The sequence below is a fragment of the Clupea harengus genome, chromosome 11 (assembly GCF_900700415.2).
Source record: "Clupea harengus chromosome 11, Ch_v2.0.2, whole genome shotgun sequence".
Taxonomy (NCBI): domain Eukaryota; kingdom Metazoa; phylum Chordata; class Actinopteri; order Clupeiformes; family Clupeidae; genus Clupea; species Clupea harengus.
In genome coordinates this window covers 8,960,994-8,976,519 of record NC_045162.1, presented here as the reverse complement: position 1 = coordinate 8,976,519, position 15,526 = coordinate 8,960,994, and the positions used below count along the sequence as shown (strand labels likewise).

General features: G+C 41.7%; 2 protein-coding genes across 2 annotated transcripts; one reads left to right on the top strand and one right to left on the bottom strand.

Moving 5' to 3' along the window:
* The first annotated feature begins 7,390 nt into the window (after positions 1-7,390).
* On the top strand, positions 7,391-10,246 carry LOC116222364 (uncharacterized protein K02A2.6-like). Its single transcript, XM_031576083.1, has one exon. The coding sequence runs from the start codon at positions 7,391-7,393 to the stop codon at positions 10,244-10,246; it is 2,856 nt and encodes a 951-aa protein (XP_031431943.1).
* Positions 10,247-12,092: 1,846 nt separating this feature from the next.
* On the bottom strand, positions 12,093-14,567 carry LOC116222503 (ictacalcin-like). The gene is made up of 3 exons (XM_031576894.2): positions 14,121-14,567; positions 12,876-13,009; positions 12,093-12,594 (listed from the first exon to the last, which is right to left on the bottom strand). Exons 2-3 carry the CDS (start codon positions 13,002-13,004, stop codon positions 12,454-12,456), a joined length of 270 nt encoding a protein of 89 aa, XP_031432754.1. The 5' UTR covers positions 13,005-13,009; positions 14,121-14,567; the 3' UTR covers positions 12,093-12,453.
* Positions 14,568-15,526: the final 959 nt, after the last annotated feature.

Sequence of the window (15,526 nt, the reverse complement as noted above, 5' to 3'; positions counted from 1 at the left end):
GCTCCCCAGCCACCTTCCAGCCATGATTCATTGGAGGGGCAATGTCTGGTTAACACTTCAGGCTCCTTCTGTGCACTGTGGCATGGTAACTTGCCCGCTGAATGTGTTTGTGCAGAGAGTCCTGGTTTGGGGCTAAGTCTCACTCAGAACATCTGCCCAGCTTCAACAATGTAACCCTGGCCTTATTGATGTCCAGTCCATAGAGGTCACATGTAAATGCCTCCAGTGCCTGTTTGAGGTCTTCTGATGGTGTGAAACTTTCTCCCAATTGCCGAAACAGGTCAATGTACTCCTTTTTTTAATTACATTTTTTCTATGCTTTAATTTGTCCAACATCATGCAGAGCACTGACCGTATCACACCCCGAAAATGGATGGAGACCTACAAGGGCATCACACTTCTCCTGTCCAAGATGGCTGTGAAGTTTTGTGATGTCTGTTATCTGGGACTCTCTCCCCTTTGCAGTGTGAAAATAGAGGTTAGCGTCGATGTGGCTACAGAAAGACAGTGCCAAAGACAACTGTGTCCGGGCTCCTTATTACGATGTTTGTCCAGTTTTTTGCAGCATGAGCGGCATGCAACAGCATCCTGGTGTCTGCCTCCTCTTGGATTGTTTTAAGCTCCTGAAAATCTACCGTAGCGTTTGCATTCATCCGGATGGCATAGCATTTACTGCCATGTGCCATGATGACTGTCACATGGCCAATTACAGTCTTTGCTTTGCTTCAAATGTTTTGTCACTGCATCACAGAAGCATATGTTGTGCTTCAATTAATTATCCTCTGTTATATCATTGCTATTGCCAAGCCATGCTGCCATATTATTTCATGATGGTGTGACTGCTGTGAAAGAGGCTATTGTGAATTATGTGGTGGTATTTTAATCTCAACAGTGTTGGTTTCCTCTACAGATTCAAAGTTGGACTGGGTTCAAGCTCATGATTAAGTTCACCTTTACTTTTTATACATTATACTGTATGTCTTATACCAACCTTTATTTGCAGCTTCTTGAAGCAAATCTGCCCTCTCTCTTCTCCTCTGTGCTCGTTTTATCTTTATTATGTTGGTGAAATGACTGTAGCATTGCCACTGATAGCCAGTGTTGGTTGGTGCAGCAGTAGCATTCTGGCTTTCTACTAGGTTACATTTCTGCACTGCCTCTTCAGCTACAGCACTCTCTATACAGTCAATACACTGAAACACTGAATTGGTACATTTCTCCCAGAAAATTGCACAGGTTGGTTTGTTATTATGATGTGGTGATCTTAACTGTGAGAAATGAAAGGCTTAGATGATACACAGACAATATATTGCAACATTGTATGAAGTCGTGTGCATTTATTAGAAAACACATATGAATAAAGACAAGAATTATCACACATCTTAAAATGGTAAACGTTACCTTTACATTCACATTAGGGTGTTTGATCAAGATTAATAGGTAGACAGAGTGAGTTAACTAACTAAATTAGTCTCCTCTCACTGTCAGCACCGCAGCATGTTGACATAAACGTCACCTACACCGGCACTTTCACAGGCACGCGATTGGATGAATGCAGTAAGTACGTCATACATTTCAGACCCTGCACTTAGCTGCCCGTTGTATTTGCCTGGGAAGATAATCTTAAACAAGTCATCGACTTAAAACAATTAACAAAAAGAGCGAGTGGCAAACATTTTTGCTCGGTTTGTTGAAAAATGTGAAGACTATCTGTCAAAAAACACACACTACACAAGTATCAGAATGCCACCACCGAAAACTCTTTATTTAAATGAGTCATTAATTCTCTGCTTACAGCATATTAACTTAATATGACATCTGTTATATGTGAGAGAAGAAGTAGTTTTATATGCTATACAAAGTGTTTCTTATGCTATGGTTTTCGAATGACCATTGACTGAAACTGATTAATGGGCTGTGGTGTTACATAGGACAGTAGTGCCATCTAGTGGTAGTTTTGAGGTTTATGTGGATGAAAACTACTTTTCTCTCTGTTGTTGGCACGTTTATTTATTTGTTTATTTGCCAAGAAAAGGCAGGCCCAAGCTTAAAACTCAAAACATACAGCAGAAAACACAAAAATGAATACAAAAAAAGAAATAAAACAAATAAAGTACAAAATCAATGTGTGGCAAAAAAACAAAACAATCTAAAAGCATTCAGTGAAAATTTTAAAGTTTCCAATACTATCTTTAAAATCAGAAAGCAGGAGGAATTAATTAAGTTTTAACTGTTCTTGAAGTGTGTCATAGCGAATTCGTAAATAACATACATTTGTTATTTTGAGCATTAGAACTTTGATTTAATTCGATATCCTGTACTACTGCAAAAGCATCCTGAAGTTGTACAGGAGCTAAACAATAAATTATAGTGTCATCTGCACACAGGTGCACGTTGGCATTAATGATATTTTCACAAATATCATTTAGTGAACTATAACGGCCCAAGAATGGAGTGATCAATTAAAAATAGAGAGATGGATCAAGGCCATCAGGTCCTGCAGACTTTCTAGAATTCATATTTTTTTAAGGCTGAAAGAACCATTTTCCTAGTGAACGGCACAAGGGAAAAGTGCCCTCTATTTCTGTAGTAACTCTCGGAAAAGGTGTATCTGAAGAGGACTGATTAGGCTCCACTTAAAAAACTAAAAAGTAGCCAGCTGAAGCAAAGTGCCAATTAGAAGACAATTATTTTCTTTCTGTCAGTAATTTGCATAGCATCCCCATCTGTTCAGGTAGACCGCAGGATATTGTAGCATAATTCAGTAATTTGATAGCATTCCAGAAATGCTATCATTTTGTGAAAACTGTGATTTACCTTGATGAACCAGGACAGTGCATTTATTTCTTAAACATAGAAAAGTAGACCAATCAGTTTCTAAACCAGATGTCCTTGCTTTTGCCCATGCTAGATTCCTTTCATGAATGAATGAAGATAAGGTATCAGAAAACCAGGGGATTTACTCTCCCTCTGATCTTGAATTCTCTTAGGGGAGCATGTCCATTAATTCATCTATCCAGCATAAATCCTTGTCCATACTCACTCAACATCTCAGCTCAACAATAAGGGGGTCTGGGTGTAAACCTTACACCAATCACAGTGAAAAAGCTCATGTAAAAAAAACAGTTGACAAAATGAAATTCTGTTTCATTACAATCTGTGGGTCTGACTTTCTAAATGTGCTATTTGGCACTGTGGCCACAGCACAGTGATCGCTCACATCATTAGGAAAGATGCCAATCTGTGTACATTTGTCAGGTTCATTTGTCAGAATTAAGTCAGTTAGGGTAGACTTGTTGGGTGTTTTAGTATTTGGGCGGGTGGGGGGGGGGGGGGGGGGGGGGGGGGGGGGGGGGGTTTATAATTTGTGTTAAATTCACTGAGTCACGGTGAGGGTTAGTCTGCTGTCATCCAATCCCAGTCCTATCACCTAATGAAATAACATCATCTTGAGGAGTCTATGCAAGCACAGAAGTAAGCGGGGATAGCGCTTCCTTACCACCTGAATGTGGCCTGTAACATTGCTGCACAGGCTATTAGTTTCTAACATTAAATCTATAGCTAAAAACTAGTGCTGTCAAACGATTAAAATATTTAATCGCGATTAATCGCATTTACGTCATAGTTAACTCAAAATGAATCGCGATTAATCGCAATTTTTTATCTATTCTAAATGTCCCTTCGTTTATGTATTTTTTCCATCATTTTATTTTAATGCCCTTATCAACATGGAAAAGTGGATTGGCTTGCTTTATGCAAATGTTTTATTTTATTGAAAACCAACATTGCCAAACAGGGCGGTACAAAATAAAATTATAAAGTGCACATTTCAGGTAAACAAGGCCTATAGTGCAGTTAAACCATGGCTTAATATTTTCTTTTTTCCAAGTGTGCTGGGAACATAGCAGTCAGGCCTCTTATTTCAGAAACAATGAACTGTAACAGTTAGGTTACCAATAAAAGGTAAGCCTACTACTTCTTTGCTTTCAGCCAGCTCAGCTGCCTGTTGACATTTTCAGACAACAGTGAAGCTCGCTTCTTTTGCACAACACAACTTTTAAAAGTAAACTTTCCATTCAGAAGCTTTTTATCATCCATTTCGCCGTATCGCGCTCACTATTAACTCAAACCGTAACGTTAGCCTACTACACAGTTTGCGAGGCCAAAAAGAATGTTAATCTAAAAAAAAAAAAAAAAAATCGCGTTAATGTCGCGATAAAAAAATTTACGGCGTTAAAATGGGTTTGCGTTAACGCCGTTAATAACGCGTTAAACTGACAGCACTACTAAAAACGCAACGCTTTGTCGGACAGACATTCATTTCAACAGAGTAACATGAAAAGTCGACTTTACATACGTACGTAGCTCCCTTGGTCTTTCCATCTGTGCAGAACCACTGATGGCAATATCATTATCAGAAACTGTCTTTTTAAGACACGTCTCCGATCAAACAAAAATGTTGGTATCTACAGACTGTGGACATATTTTGACAAGTCCAATTTACTAAACCACAGACATCTAGATGCACAAACCCAATGCCAACCCAACCCAATAGATGCACAAACCCAAACCCAAACTCAAACCCAATACCCCATCTAGATGCCCAAACCCAATGCCCCATCTAGATGCCCAAACCCAATGCCCCATCTAGATGCCCAAACCCAAACCCAATGCCCCATCTAGATGCCCAAACCCAAACCCAAACCCAAACCCAATGCCCCATCTATTTGAATAGTCCAGTGGTGTTTGCAGGCAATCAAGCAGCTTGTGGGTTGTGGCAGTAAATTCAACAAGGCTCCAAGTGATTGTTGAAGATCGTTGAAACAGTGGGACAATTTTGCATGCCACATCAATTATTTGAGAACCAAGGAATCTTATCCAATCATGATGATATACAGACAATATATTTGATCATGTTGGCTCAATAAACGTATATCCCGGAAGTCTTTCTTTCCAAAGTTGCTTTGTACTGTATCTCTTTCACTCACAGTTATTTATCACCATACCAAGTGCTATAGAAGATACATTAAATAATAATAATAATAATACCAGATTCTTGCATGTCACCAACTAACTGAATATTATTTTTCTAGGAACTTTAATGCTATTCATGTCATTGGCAACAATTTAAATTCAACAAGGCTCCAAGTGATTGTTGAAGATTGGTGAAAAACAGTGGGACAATTTTGCATGCCACATCAATTCCTTGAGAACCAAGGAATCTTATCCAATCATGATGAGACATTTACCTGTTTTACCCTCTGGCTTGGTGGCCTATATGAGGTTTTACACTCATGCTTTCGCTTTCGACAAATGTAATGAATCCTGATCAATCTGGATATCTAATTTAACAAATTTGCATGTCATGATTTACACAATGACAAGATACCTTGATGTTTTGGGAGGTAAGACTAAACAGCAGATGATTGTGCAAAAGCACTTCCAAAATATTCAAAAGAGTGATTCAGAAGACTACTTGGTCTATACTGTAACCACAGCAATTTGTAATAAAAATTTAAGGCTAAGTTTATTCATTTGGCAGATGATTTTATCCAAAATGACAAACAAGGTAGATAACAAGTAGACACCATAGATGATAAACCATTGAGAATAATCGTATATGATAAAAATTGTTAAAATACTAATATGACAATATTTGTAACGATGACAATAATACCAATAACAAACAGTAGCGCTGTGTTTTATGACAAAAGTTATGTAGTTGGATATGTAATTCATTATTCTGTTTTTGTATTACGTCAAAAAGTGTATTGGCAGGGCAAAATCATCAGGATTTGTACAGCTGCATAGCCTCTATCTGCAACTGATGTGTTGTACAGATTTATGTAGATTTGACACAGATCATGACACTTTGAGTCGAATTTCACCTGATGAATTTGTGTGTGTGTGTGTGTGTGTGTGTGTGTGAGTAAAATACAAAACCAAATGTACCCAAAGCTCTTTATTTCAATTAGTTAATTCTGCTTACAACATAATAATTTAATTGGAATGAAACTGATTAATAGGCTGTAGGACACTGGCGCCATCTAGTGGTAGTAGTGAGGTTTGTGTAGATGAAAACGATTTTTCTATCTACTATTTGTCATGTGATGTCATGCGTGATATTGTTACGTTCAATATATAAACCATATGCGCATATACGCGCCGTCACCTTTTTGATTGCACTTAAGAGATGCTACACATGTTCTGAATAAACAGCCATTCATTGTTGAAACGCAGTGACTATTGAGTCCTGTTATTCGTCTAGGCGACGAACGCCACATGGTGTCAGAAGAAAAGTGTGTGAAGACGTGATTTTGTTGGTACTGAAGTGTGCATCGCCATGGCTTTGGCCAAGTTTTCCCCGCCTGAGCAGTTCGACTTTCACAAGCCCGAAGCGTGGCCGGACTGGAAGCAAAGGTTTGCCAGATACCGAGTTGCATCATTGCTCGCGGAGGATGACGAAGTGGTACAGGTAAATGCCTTGATATATTCAATGGGAGCAGAGGCTGAGCACATATTCAAGTCATTCACGTTCACAGCAGTAGGTGATAGCGACAAATACAATGTAGTAATGGCCAAGTTTGATGAACATTTCATCCCGAAGCGCAACGTTATCTATGAACGTGCAAAGTTCCATTCACGTGCCCAACTTCCCGGGGAAAGTGTGGAAGCATTCGTCAGGCAGCTTTATGAGTTTGCTGAAAACTGTGTTTTTGGAGCACAGAAAGATGAACAGATGCGGGATCGCATAGTGATTGGAATTCGTGATAAACAAGTGTCACAAAAACTTCAAATGAAAAGTGATCTCACATTGCGCACAGCAATTGAAATGGCGAGACACTGCGAGTTAATAAAATCTCAGAACACTGAAGGAGAGAAACAGGCACAGCACGTGGACAACATAAAGTCAGTTAAAAAGAAAGAATTCAAAAGAACTGGCTACTCAGGAAAGACATTTATAAAGAATAGAAAAGGAACATGCACAAGATGTGGCCGTAATCATGACGATGGCGAAGAATGTCCTGCAAAAGGGAAAAAGTGTCTAAAGTGTAACAAAGTAGGACACTACGCTGCCGTGTGCCACTCAAAAGCATCTGTACATGAAATAACTGAGGCTAATGTGGAAGAATGCATGTTCTTAGGTTCAGTGCAACAGGAGCAAAGCATGATGCATTCATTGTTAGCTGAGGATGTGCCACCGTGGCGCACTACTCTGACTGTAGCACACACACCAGTCTCGTTCAAGATTGACTCCGGTGCGGATGCATCAGTGATGTCTGAAACCACATATGAAACATTAAAGGAAAAGCCCAAACTCGTAGAGGTGAAAAACACACTGCAAAGTCCAGGCGGCGTTGTGGCCACAAGGGGGCAGTTTTTAGCCAAAATGAAAGCCCATGTCAATGGACAGCTACGAAACTGCTGTTTCCGTGTAGTGGTTGTGAAAACCAGTGGAGAAAACCTCCTTAGCCGAACTGTGGCTACTAAGCTAGGCTTAATTAAGCGCTTGGATGAAGTCAGCTCATTCAGTGGTCTGGGCACACTCAAAGGGGATCCGGTGAAAATCACCTTAAAAGATGATGCAGAGCCGTACAGTGTAGCCGTACCAAGACGGGTTCCTATTCCCTTACTCTCCAAAGTAGAGGAGGAACTGAAAAGAATGGAGTCAATGGGCATAATAGAGAAAATAACCGAACCAACTGAATGGTGTGCTCCTATGGTGCCAGTGATTAAAAAGAATGGAAAAATAAGAATCTGTGTGGACTTAAAAAGACTTAATGAGAATGTGAAACGAGAGAAGTTCATCTTACCTACGTTGGACGATATACTTCCCAAGTTAGCCAAGAGTACAGTGTTCTCCAGCCTGGATGCCGAGAGTGGATTTTGGCAAATCCCTCTAAAAGAAGACAGTGCACGTCTGACCACCTTCATCACACCGCTGGGCAGATACTGCTTCAAAAGGTTACCCTTTGGCATCACGTCAGCGCCCGAAATCTTCCAACGAAAGATGTCTGAGCTACTGCAGGGGCACGACGGGACAGTTGTCTACATGGACGACATTTTGGTGTTTGGTGAAACACAAGAAATTCATGACCAGAGACTCAAGCAGGTCATGGAGACCATACAGGCCTCAGGTCTAAGGTTAAATAAGGAGAAATGTCGGTTCAACAAGCCAGAATTGGACTTCCTAGGGCAAGTGGTGACCAAAGACGGCATTGCACCAAGCCCAGAGAGGGTCAAGGCCATTGTGGCAATGGATCCGCCCCAAAACATCAGTGAGTTGAGACGGCTGCTGGGGATGGTGAACTACATCGGACGATATCTGTCGAACCTGTCCACCGTGCTCCAACCGCTCAACGAGCTGCTCAAGTCTGAGCGTGACTGGTGCTGGGGACCGCAACAAAAACAAGCATTCACAGAAGTGAAGCAGTTAATCTCGTCAGCTCCGGTCCTAGAGTTCTTTGACCCAGCAAAGCCAACGGTCGTCAGTGCTGATGCCAGCAGCTATGGGCTCGGTGGAGTCCTCATGCAGAGCCATGATGGAAGACTGAAGCCAGTGGCCTTCTGTTCACGCACCCTGACTGACGCTGAAAAGAGGTACGCTCAGATCGAAAAGGAGTGCCTCGCAGGAGTGTGGGCATCAGAACGTTTCTATCAGTACCTGTGCGGTCTCGAGAAATACAAGTTACTTACAGACCACAAGCCTTTAGTAACCCTAATCAATTCAAAAGACCTTGACACTACACCTTTACGTTGTCAGCGCCTGCTCATCAGGTTAATGAAGTTTAATCCAGTTTCCGAATATGTTCCTGGAAAACAACTAGTAGTAGCAGATGCCCTGTCCAGGCAACCTGTGGCAGACACTCCACCAGGTGACCTGGAGGCAGAGGTGCGAGCATACGTCGACTCAGTTGAGGATGACCTTAGGGTGAGAAAGCCTGTCATCAATCAGATAAAAGACAAGACCAGGACAGATGGCGAGCTCCAGTGTGTCCTCAGGTACATCCACAAAGGGTGGCCGGAACATCTTAAGAGTGTAGCGTTACAGGCAAGTGCCTACTTCAAAGAGCGTGGCTCACTTAGTGAAGCCAATGGACTGCTGCGCCGTGGTAAACAGATTGTGATCCCTGAAAGCATGAGAGACGAAGTGCTCCAGAAGATACACCAGGGCCATCTAGGCCTTACCAAGTGCAGAGAACGTTACAAAGGTGCTGTGTGGTGGCCAGGCATAGCCAGTGACGTGAAACAGCTTGTGTTGTCATGTAAACACTGCTGTATCCACAGACCAAGCCAGAACAAAGAACCGCTGCTCACGACACCACTGCCAGACCTACCTTGGCAGAAGCTAGCTGCTGACTTGTGTGAGCATAAGGGTCGTCAGTACTTAATTGTAATTGACTACTTTTCAAGATGGCTCGAGATCTTGGAACTGCCAAAGACAAACTCAGAAACAGTCATACAAAAACTGAAAAGCATCTTCGTACGTTACGGAACACCAGAAGAGTTAATGACCGATAACGGACCACAATTCACAGCTGAACAGTTCAGATGCTTTGCAGCAGAGTATGATTTCCAACATGTGACTTCAAGTCCTCATTTTCCACAATCCAACGGCATGGCCGAACGTGCTGTAAAGACGGCAAAATGGATCTTGAAACAGGATGACCCCCACCTGGCACTTTTGAGTTACCGTTCAACTCCAACAGAACCAACAAGAGAGAGCCCTGCCAGGCTGTTGATGGGTCGTGAGATCCGCACAACACTTCCAGTCCTGAAAGAGAACCTGCGGCCAGTGTGGCCTGACCTGGAAACCATCAAAAGAAATGATGCAAAAGCAAAGAAGTGCTATGAAAGGTACTACAACCGCAGGTACTCCACCAAACCTCTTCCGTCACTTAGCATCGGTGATAAAGTGAGGCTGAAGATTGATGGAGAAAAGGCCTGGACAACCACCGCGACTGTGAAGCGCCAGGAGGCTACACCACGCTCCTTCACTATGGAGACAGAGCAAGGCAACACTCCAAGGAGAAACCGGCGCCACATCCAGCTGGTGAGTCGAGAGCCGTCCTTACCTCCAAAGACGGATTCTCCTCAGCAACAAGACCTAGAGGGGCCAGCGGAACCGGACTTTGGCGACACCCAGAGCATTCCCAGTGAACCCCCCAGTACCCCTAAGTCCTCGGGTCAAGTTGTCACCAGGTTTGGTAGGACTGTAAAGCCAAACCCAAGGTATGTGAGCTAGTGAGATGAAGGACATACAGGGCAGAATAAACCCTGTCCCATCTCAAGGGATCGTGGTAGTCTACCCACACCCTTAGTTAGAGATGTTCAGAGAAAAGAAAAAGAAAAAAAAATCTTGTTGGCTGTGTTAAAGAGATTTTTGCTTAAATAGTAACAATTAACAGGAGACTAAAACAAAGAGGGTTTATGTTTATGTTTATGTAATGCATACTTGAAAAAAGGGGGGAGATGTCATGTGATGTCATGCGTGATATTGTTACGTTCAATATATAAACCATATGCGCATGTACGCGCCGTCACCTTTTTGATTGCACTTAAGAGATGCTACACATGTTCTGAATAAACAGCCATTCATTGTTGAAACGCAGTGACTATTGAGTCCTGTTATTCGTCTAGGCGACGAACGCCACACTATTGGCACAGCATTTCATGAGTTACGGCAGTAATGGCAGCCACCATGGTGACAAACTCGGTGAAGTCGACTGATCCGCTGCCATCCTGGTCCAATCCTTTAAAGATGTCATCAACAACATTCTTGTCCTTTGCATCCTGGTTTGGAGAAGAGAGTATGGTGTTCAGTGTTGCCAACAATATCTCAGAGTAATGAAAACAGTTACTGCTGTGAGACTGAAGTAATTCCAAATATTCTTTTAAATCAAAGGATATTTAAGGAATCTGTATCTTATTTTTAGTGCTGGGTAATCATTCTTTTTGTGGACACAAAAAAACGTATTCTATCTAACTGCTCTCTAAGGCTGGTGCATCTAAGAATGTCAAGATCCTCCAAGTTGATTTGAAATAGACATTTGTGCACCGTTGAGGTAAGTCTTACCCCAAGAACCCCACCAAATTCAGTCTCGAGGAGACCCTTAAGTTCAGCCTTGTTCAGGGCCTGGTCTTTGCCAGCATGTTTCTGGAAGACCTCAATGAGTGCCACCATAGCTCCCTGCAGTTGAGTCATGATTACTGTAAAACACAGAGAGGTTAGTGTTGTATGGACATATTCAAACAGGTTTGCAAAACAGGCTTTTGAGAGGGATTTTCCTGATTGGATGGAGTTGGTTAGCTTGTTGAGCTGGAACGGACAAGCAGTGAGAAGTAGCAGCCCAGCGATCAAGTTGAACACAATACCCACAAATTGCTTCCTGAGGAACATCTACCACTGTCTGGTAAAATAATGTTTTGTATGTGATATGCATGAGTTTGGGGGGTTAGGGTAGGTTTTGTATTGTTAACACTGAATCTCAAGTGTAAAGTCATTTTTCTCTGGGCGGTGTAACCGGTTCCATCCACAAGGAGTTGCTGCTGTCTTTAGATTGAGGAGCAGCCTGCGATGAGTCTGAAAGTAGGTCTTCATAGGATGTGGCGTGAGTAACAGGCAGAACATAAAAGCCACCAATCATATATGGATCAGCTCTGTTGATAAGTATTCAACTATATTAGTGACCAATTATATATGGAACGGCACTTGTTGATAAGTATTCAACTATATTAGTGACCGTTCAGGTTTGGCTCAGCTCTGTTGATAGGTATTCGACTTTATTAAACAGGTTTGGATCAGCTCTGTTGATAGGTATTCGACTTTATTAAACAGGTTTGGATCAGCTCTGTTGATAGGTATTCGACTATATTAGTCAGGTCTGGCTGCTCCTGCCTTGAATGTGTTGATCTTTCTCTTATATCAAGGTAACAAGAACAACAAAACAATTTGGAACCAATTTAATTCGTTTATTTCAAATATTTCGGACATGTTTTCTATTAACAAGATGGTTAAAAGTTGAAGCACATATTCCTGTAAGCGTGTGTGAGATACAGTGTGAATGTTTATTTTTTTTGGCTGGTGGACCTTGTTGTTTTCATATTCTTGAATTGATGACACCTTCATGGATTAAAGATCCAGAACTCTGGACAGAGAGCTCCCTCTAGTAGTGGTGTGAACCTGTGTGTGTGTGTGTGTGTGTGTGTGTGTGTGTGTGTGTGTGTGTGTGTGTGTGTGTGTGTGTGTGTGAGAGAGAGAGAAAGAGAGAGAGAGAGAGAGCAATACAACCAGAAAGATGTACCCACAATTCTTTATTTCAATTAGTTAATACTTCTGCTTACAACATAAGAATTACATTTGAATGAAACTGATTAATAGGCTGTAGCGGTACATAGGGCAGTGGCGCTATTTAGTGGTGTGGTTTGTGTAGATGAAAACGACTTTTCTATCTACTGTTGGGACAGCATTTCATGGGTTGCGGCAGTAAGGGCAGCCACCATGGTGACAAACTCGGTGAAGTTGACTGATCCGCTGCCATCCTGGTCCAATCCTTTAAAGATCTCATCAATAACATTCTTGTCCTTTGCATTCTGGTGGGAGAAGAGAGTATGGTGTTCAGCGTTGCCAAATTTATCTCAGAGTAGTGAACAGTTACTGCTGTGAGACTAAAGTAATTTAAAAAAATGTTTTAAATCAAAGGATATTTAAGGAATCTGTTTATCTTATTTCTAGTGCTGGGTAATCATTCTTTTTGTGGACACAAATAACGTATTCTATCTAACTGCTCTCTAAGCCTGGTGCATCTAAGAATTTCAAGATCCTCCAAGTTGATTTGAAATAGACATTTGTGCACCGTTGAGGTAAGTCTTACCCCAGAAGCACCACCAAATTCAGCCTCGAGGAGACCCTTAAGTTCAGCCTTGTTCAGGGCCTGGTCTTTGCCAGCATGTTCGTGGAAGACCCCAATGAGTGCCATCATAGCTCCCTGCAGTTGAGTCATGATTACTGTAAAACACAGAGAGGTGAGTGTTGAGTATGGACATATTCAAACAGGTTTGCAAAACAGTTCTTTACACAGACCCACATGCTGTAGCTATGAGCTCATTGTTCTTCACATTGTGGACAACATAATGTATATATACTATATATATATATATATATATATATATAATTTACATTGATTCAACTGAAGTGACAGTACAGGTGTGGTCAAGTCTGAAGAGCGCCCAGGCTACACCCTGAGCCCTTTGTGTTTTTAGCACCTTGCTCTACCAGTTGAACGACATATTAAGTTAATATAGCACAGTGACGAGCCTTGGGAGTGCCACACAGTGGTGGTATGGTGGCACCCTAAGATTAACCTACACTAACAGCTGTCACTCAGTTTGGATACAGGTGTCAATCAAAACATGTGAGGGTGTAGCGGCAGCTTAATGCCGGCCAGATTGTTCTAGATTTTACAATGTTATAACTGGGGAAAGAGAATCCTTCCCCCCTGAAGTGCTTTCTACATAGAGAAGTGCCAGTGATGGTTTCCAAATACAATGATAGGAAAGTTTTAGTAGATTGTTTCTGATTGAACAGTCTTATAACTGTAAACTGTAAACGTATAAAGGCGCGTGACTTTTTACCCCTTCATGAGAGGGTTTTTCATCATTTTAAGTGTTTCTTTTTTTGGAATTGCATAGTGGTGATATTAAAGTTCAACCACTTGAAAATGTGTATTGAGCTCAAATTTTTACATTAAATCTTTAGTTGATTCTCATCACAATCATGGTTTCACTAACCAGCTCAAATCGCATATATTTGTGATCAAACTCTTCCAAGGGTTAATGGTGAGATCGAATATGTCGATATAAAATCATCATAACGCAGAGCAAGACAGACAGGAAGAACAAGTATTGGGCCCTCAGGCACCCTTTTCATGTTTTGCTGTATTACATTAGACTGAACAAGCCTTCAGAAGAAACTTAGGATTCAGACTTCTCAATGTCGATCTCACTCAGCAGTGTGATAGGATTGCACATTAGACGTGCAAGTTTACCTGACAGATAGTAAAGCGCCAGCATAACCCAAGGCCCTCACACAAGCGTAGTCTAAAGCCAGTTAAACTCACCGACAGGTGTGACGAGGATGTGATTCCAGCGAAGAGAGAGTGGTGGAGGGTGTTGAGCAGAATGAGGGAGGTAGGGATGAGCTGTGTCTTTTATGCCAGCATGCCACGCCTGCCTCCTTTCAACCCCTCTATTGTCCTTCTCTCCACCCTGGACTGTCCTTCACCCACCTCCACACCTGCTCTCTGTCTCCACCCTGGACTCTCCTTCACTCTCCTCCACACCTGCTGTTTCTCCGTCTCTAATTGGAGGCCACGTGATGACTCATTCATGCTCTACCCATTTGTGCATACCAGTATTGCCTGTGGTGACAAATGATAGTGAATCACTACACCACTACAAAAGTGTATTCATTTGGCAGATTATCCAAAATGACATGCAAGCAAGGTAGATCACAAGCCAATGCACTACATAAGGAGAAATTTATAAAAATGTGAATTTAGTAAAAAAAAAAAAATAATATCAGTAAGAGTAGCAATAATGCTACTAATAGCGAACAATGGTAGTAGCTTATATTTTGCCAAGAGGCTTTTGAGAGGGATTTTCTTGATGGGATGGAGTTGGATTTGTCATGAATCATTCATTCTATTTTTGAGTAACGTGAAAATGTGTACTGGCAGGGCAAATTCATCAGGATATGTCCAGCTGCATAGCCTCTATCTGCAGCTGACTTCAGTGTCTGTTGGACAGATTCATGGGGTTAACTTGTTGCAGTGAGAAGTAGCAGCCCAGCGATGAAGTTAAACACAATACCCATAACTTGCTTTCTGAGGAACATTTACCACTGTGTGGTAAAATAATGTTTTGTATGTGATATGCATGAGTTTGGGGGGTGAGGGTAGGTTTTTTATTGTTAACACTGAATCTTAAGTGTAGAGTCATTTTTCTCTGTGCGGTTTAACCGGTTCCATCCTGATCATCATGATGTTATGGTAGGCGTCTTGTCGTAAGAATTTCAGTGCCCAGTCTGACCCTGTGTCATTTTGTGCATCTGACAAATAAAAGACTTGTAACTTGTAATCCACAAGGTGTCGCTGCTGTCTTTAGATGGAGGAGCAGCCTGCGATGAGTCTGAAAGTAGGTCCCCATAGGTGCAGTGTGCTTTTTTATTAAATTAATGGATAATCTCTGCATACTTATAATATTAGTATACACTTTTACAAGATAAACTTAATATCACAGTGTAAAAGTCCCCATGGGCTTGATAGTAATCGTTAGATTCTACAAGAGCTCAGATCCCAGAAGGTGTGTGTGTGTGTGTGTGTGTGTGTGTGTGTGTGTGTGTGTGTGTGTGTGTGTGTGTGTGTGTGTGTGTGTGTGTGTGTGTGTGTGTGTGTGTGTGTGTCTGTGTCTGTGTGTGTGTGTGTGTGTTTGTGTGTGTCTGTGTGCGTGCATGCAACTGACTAGC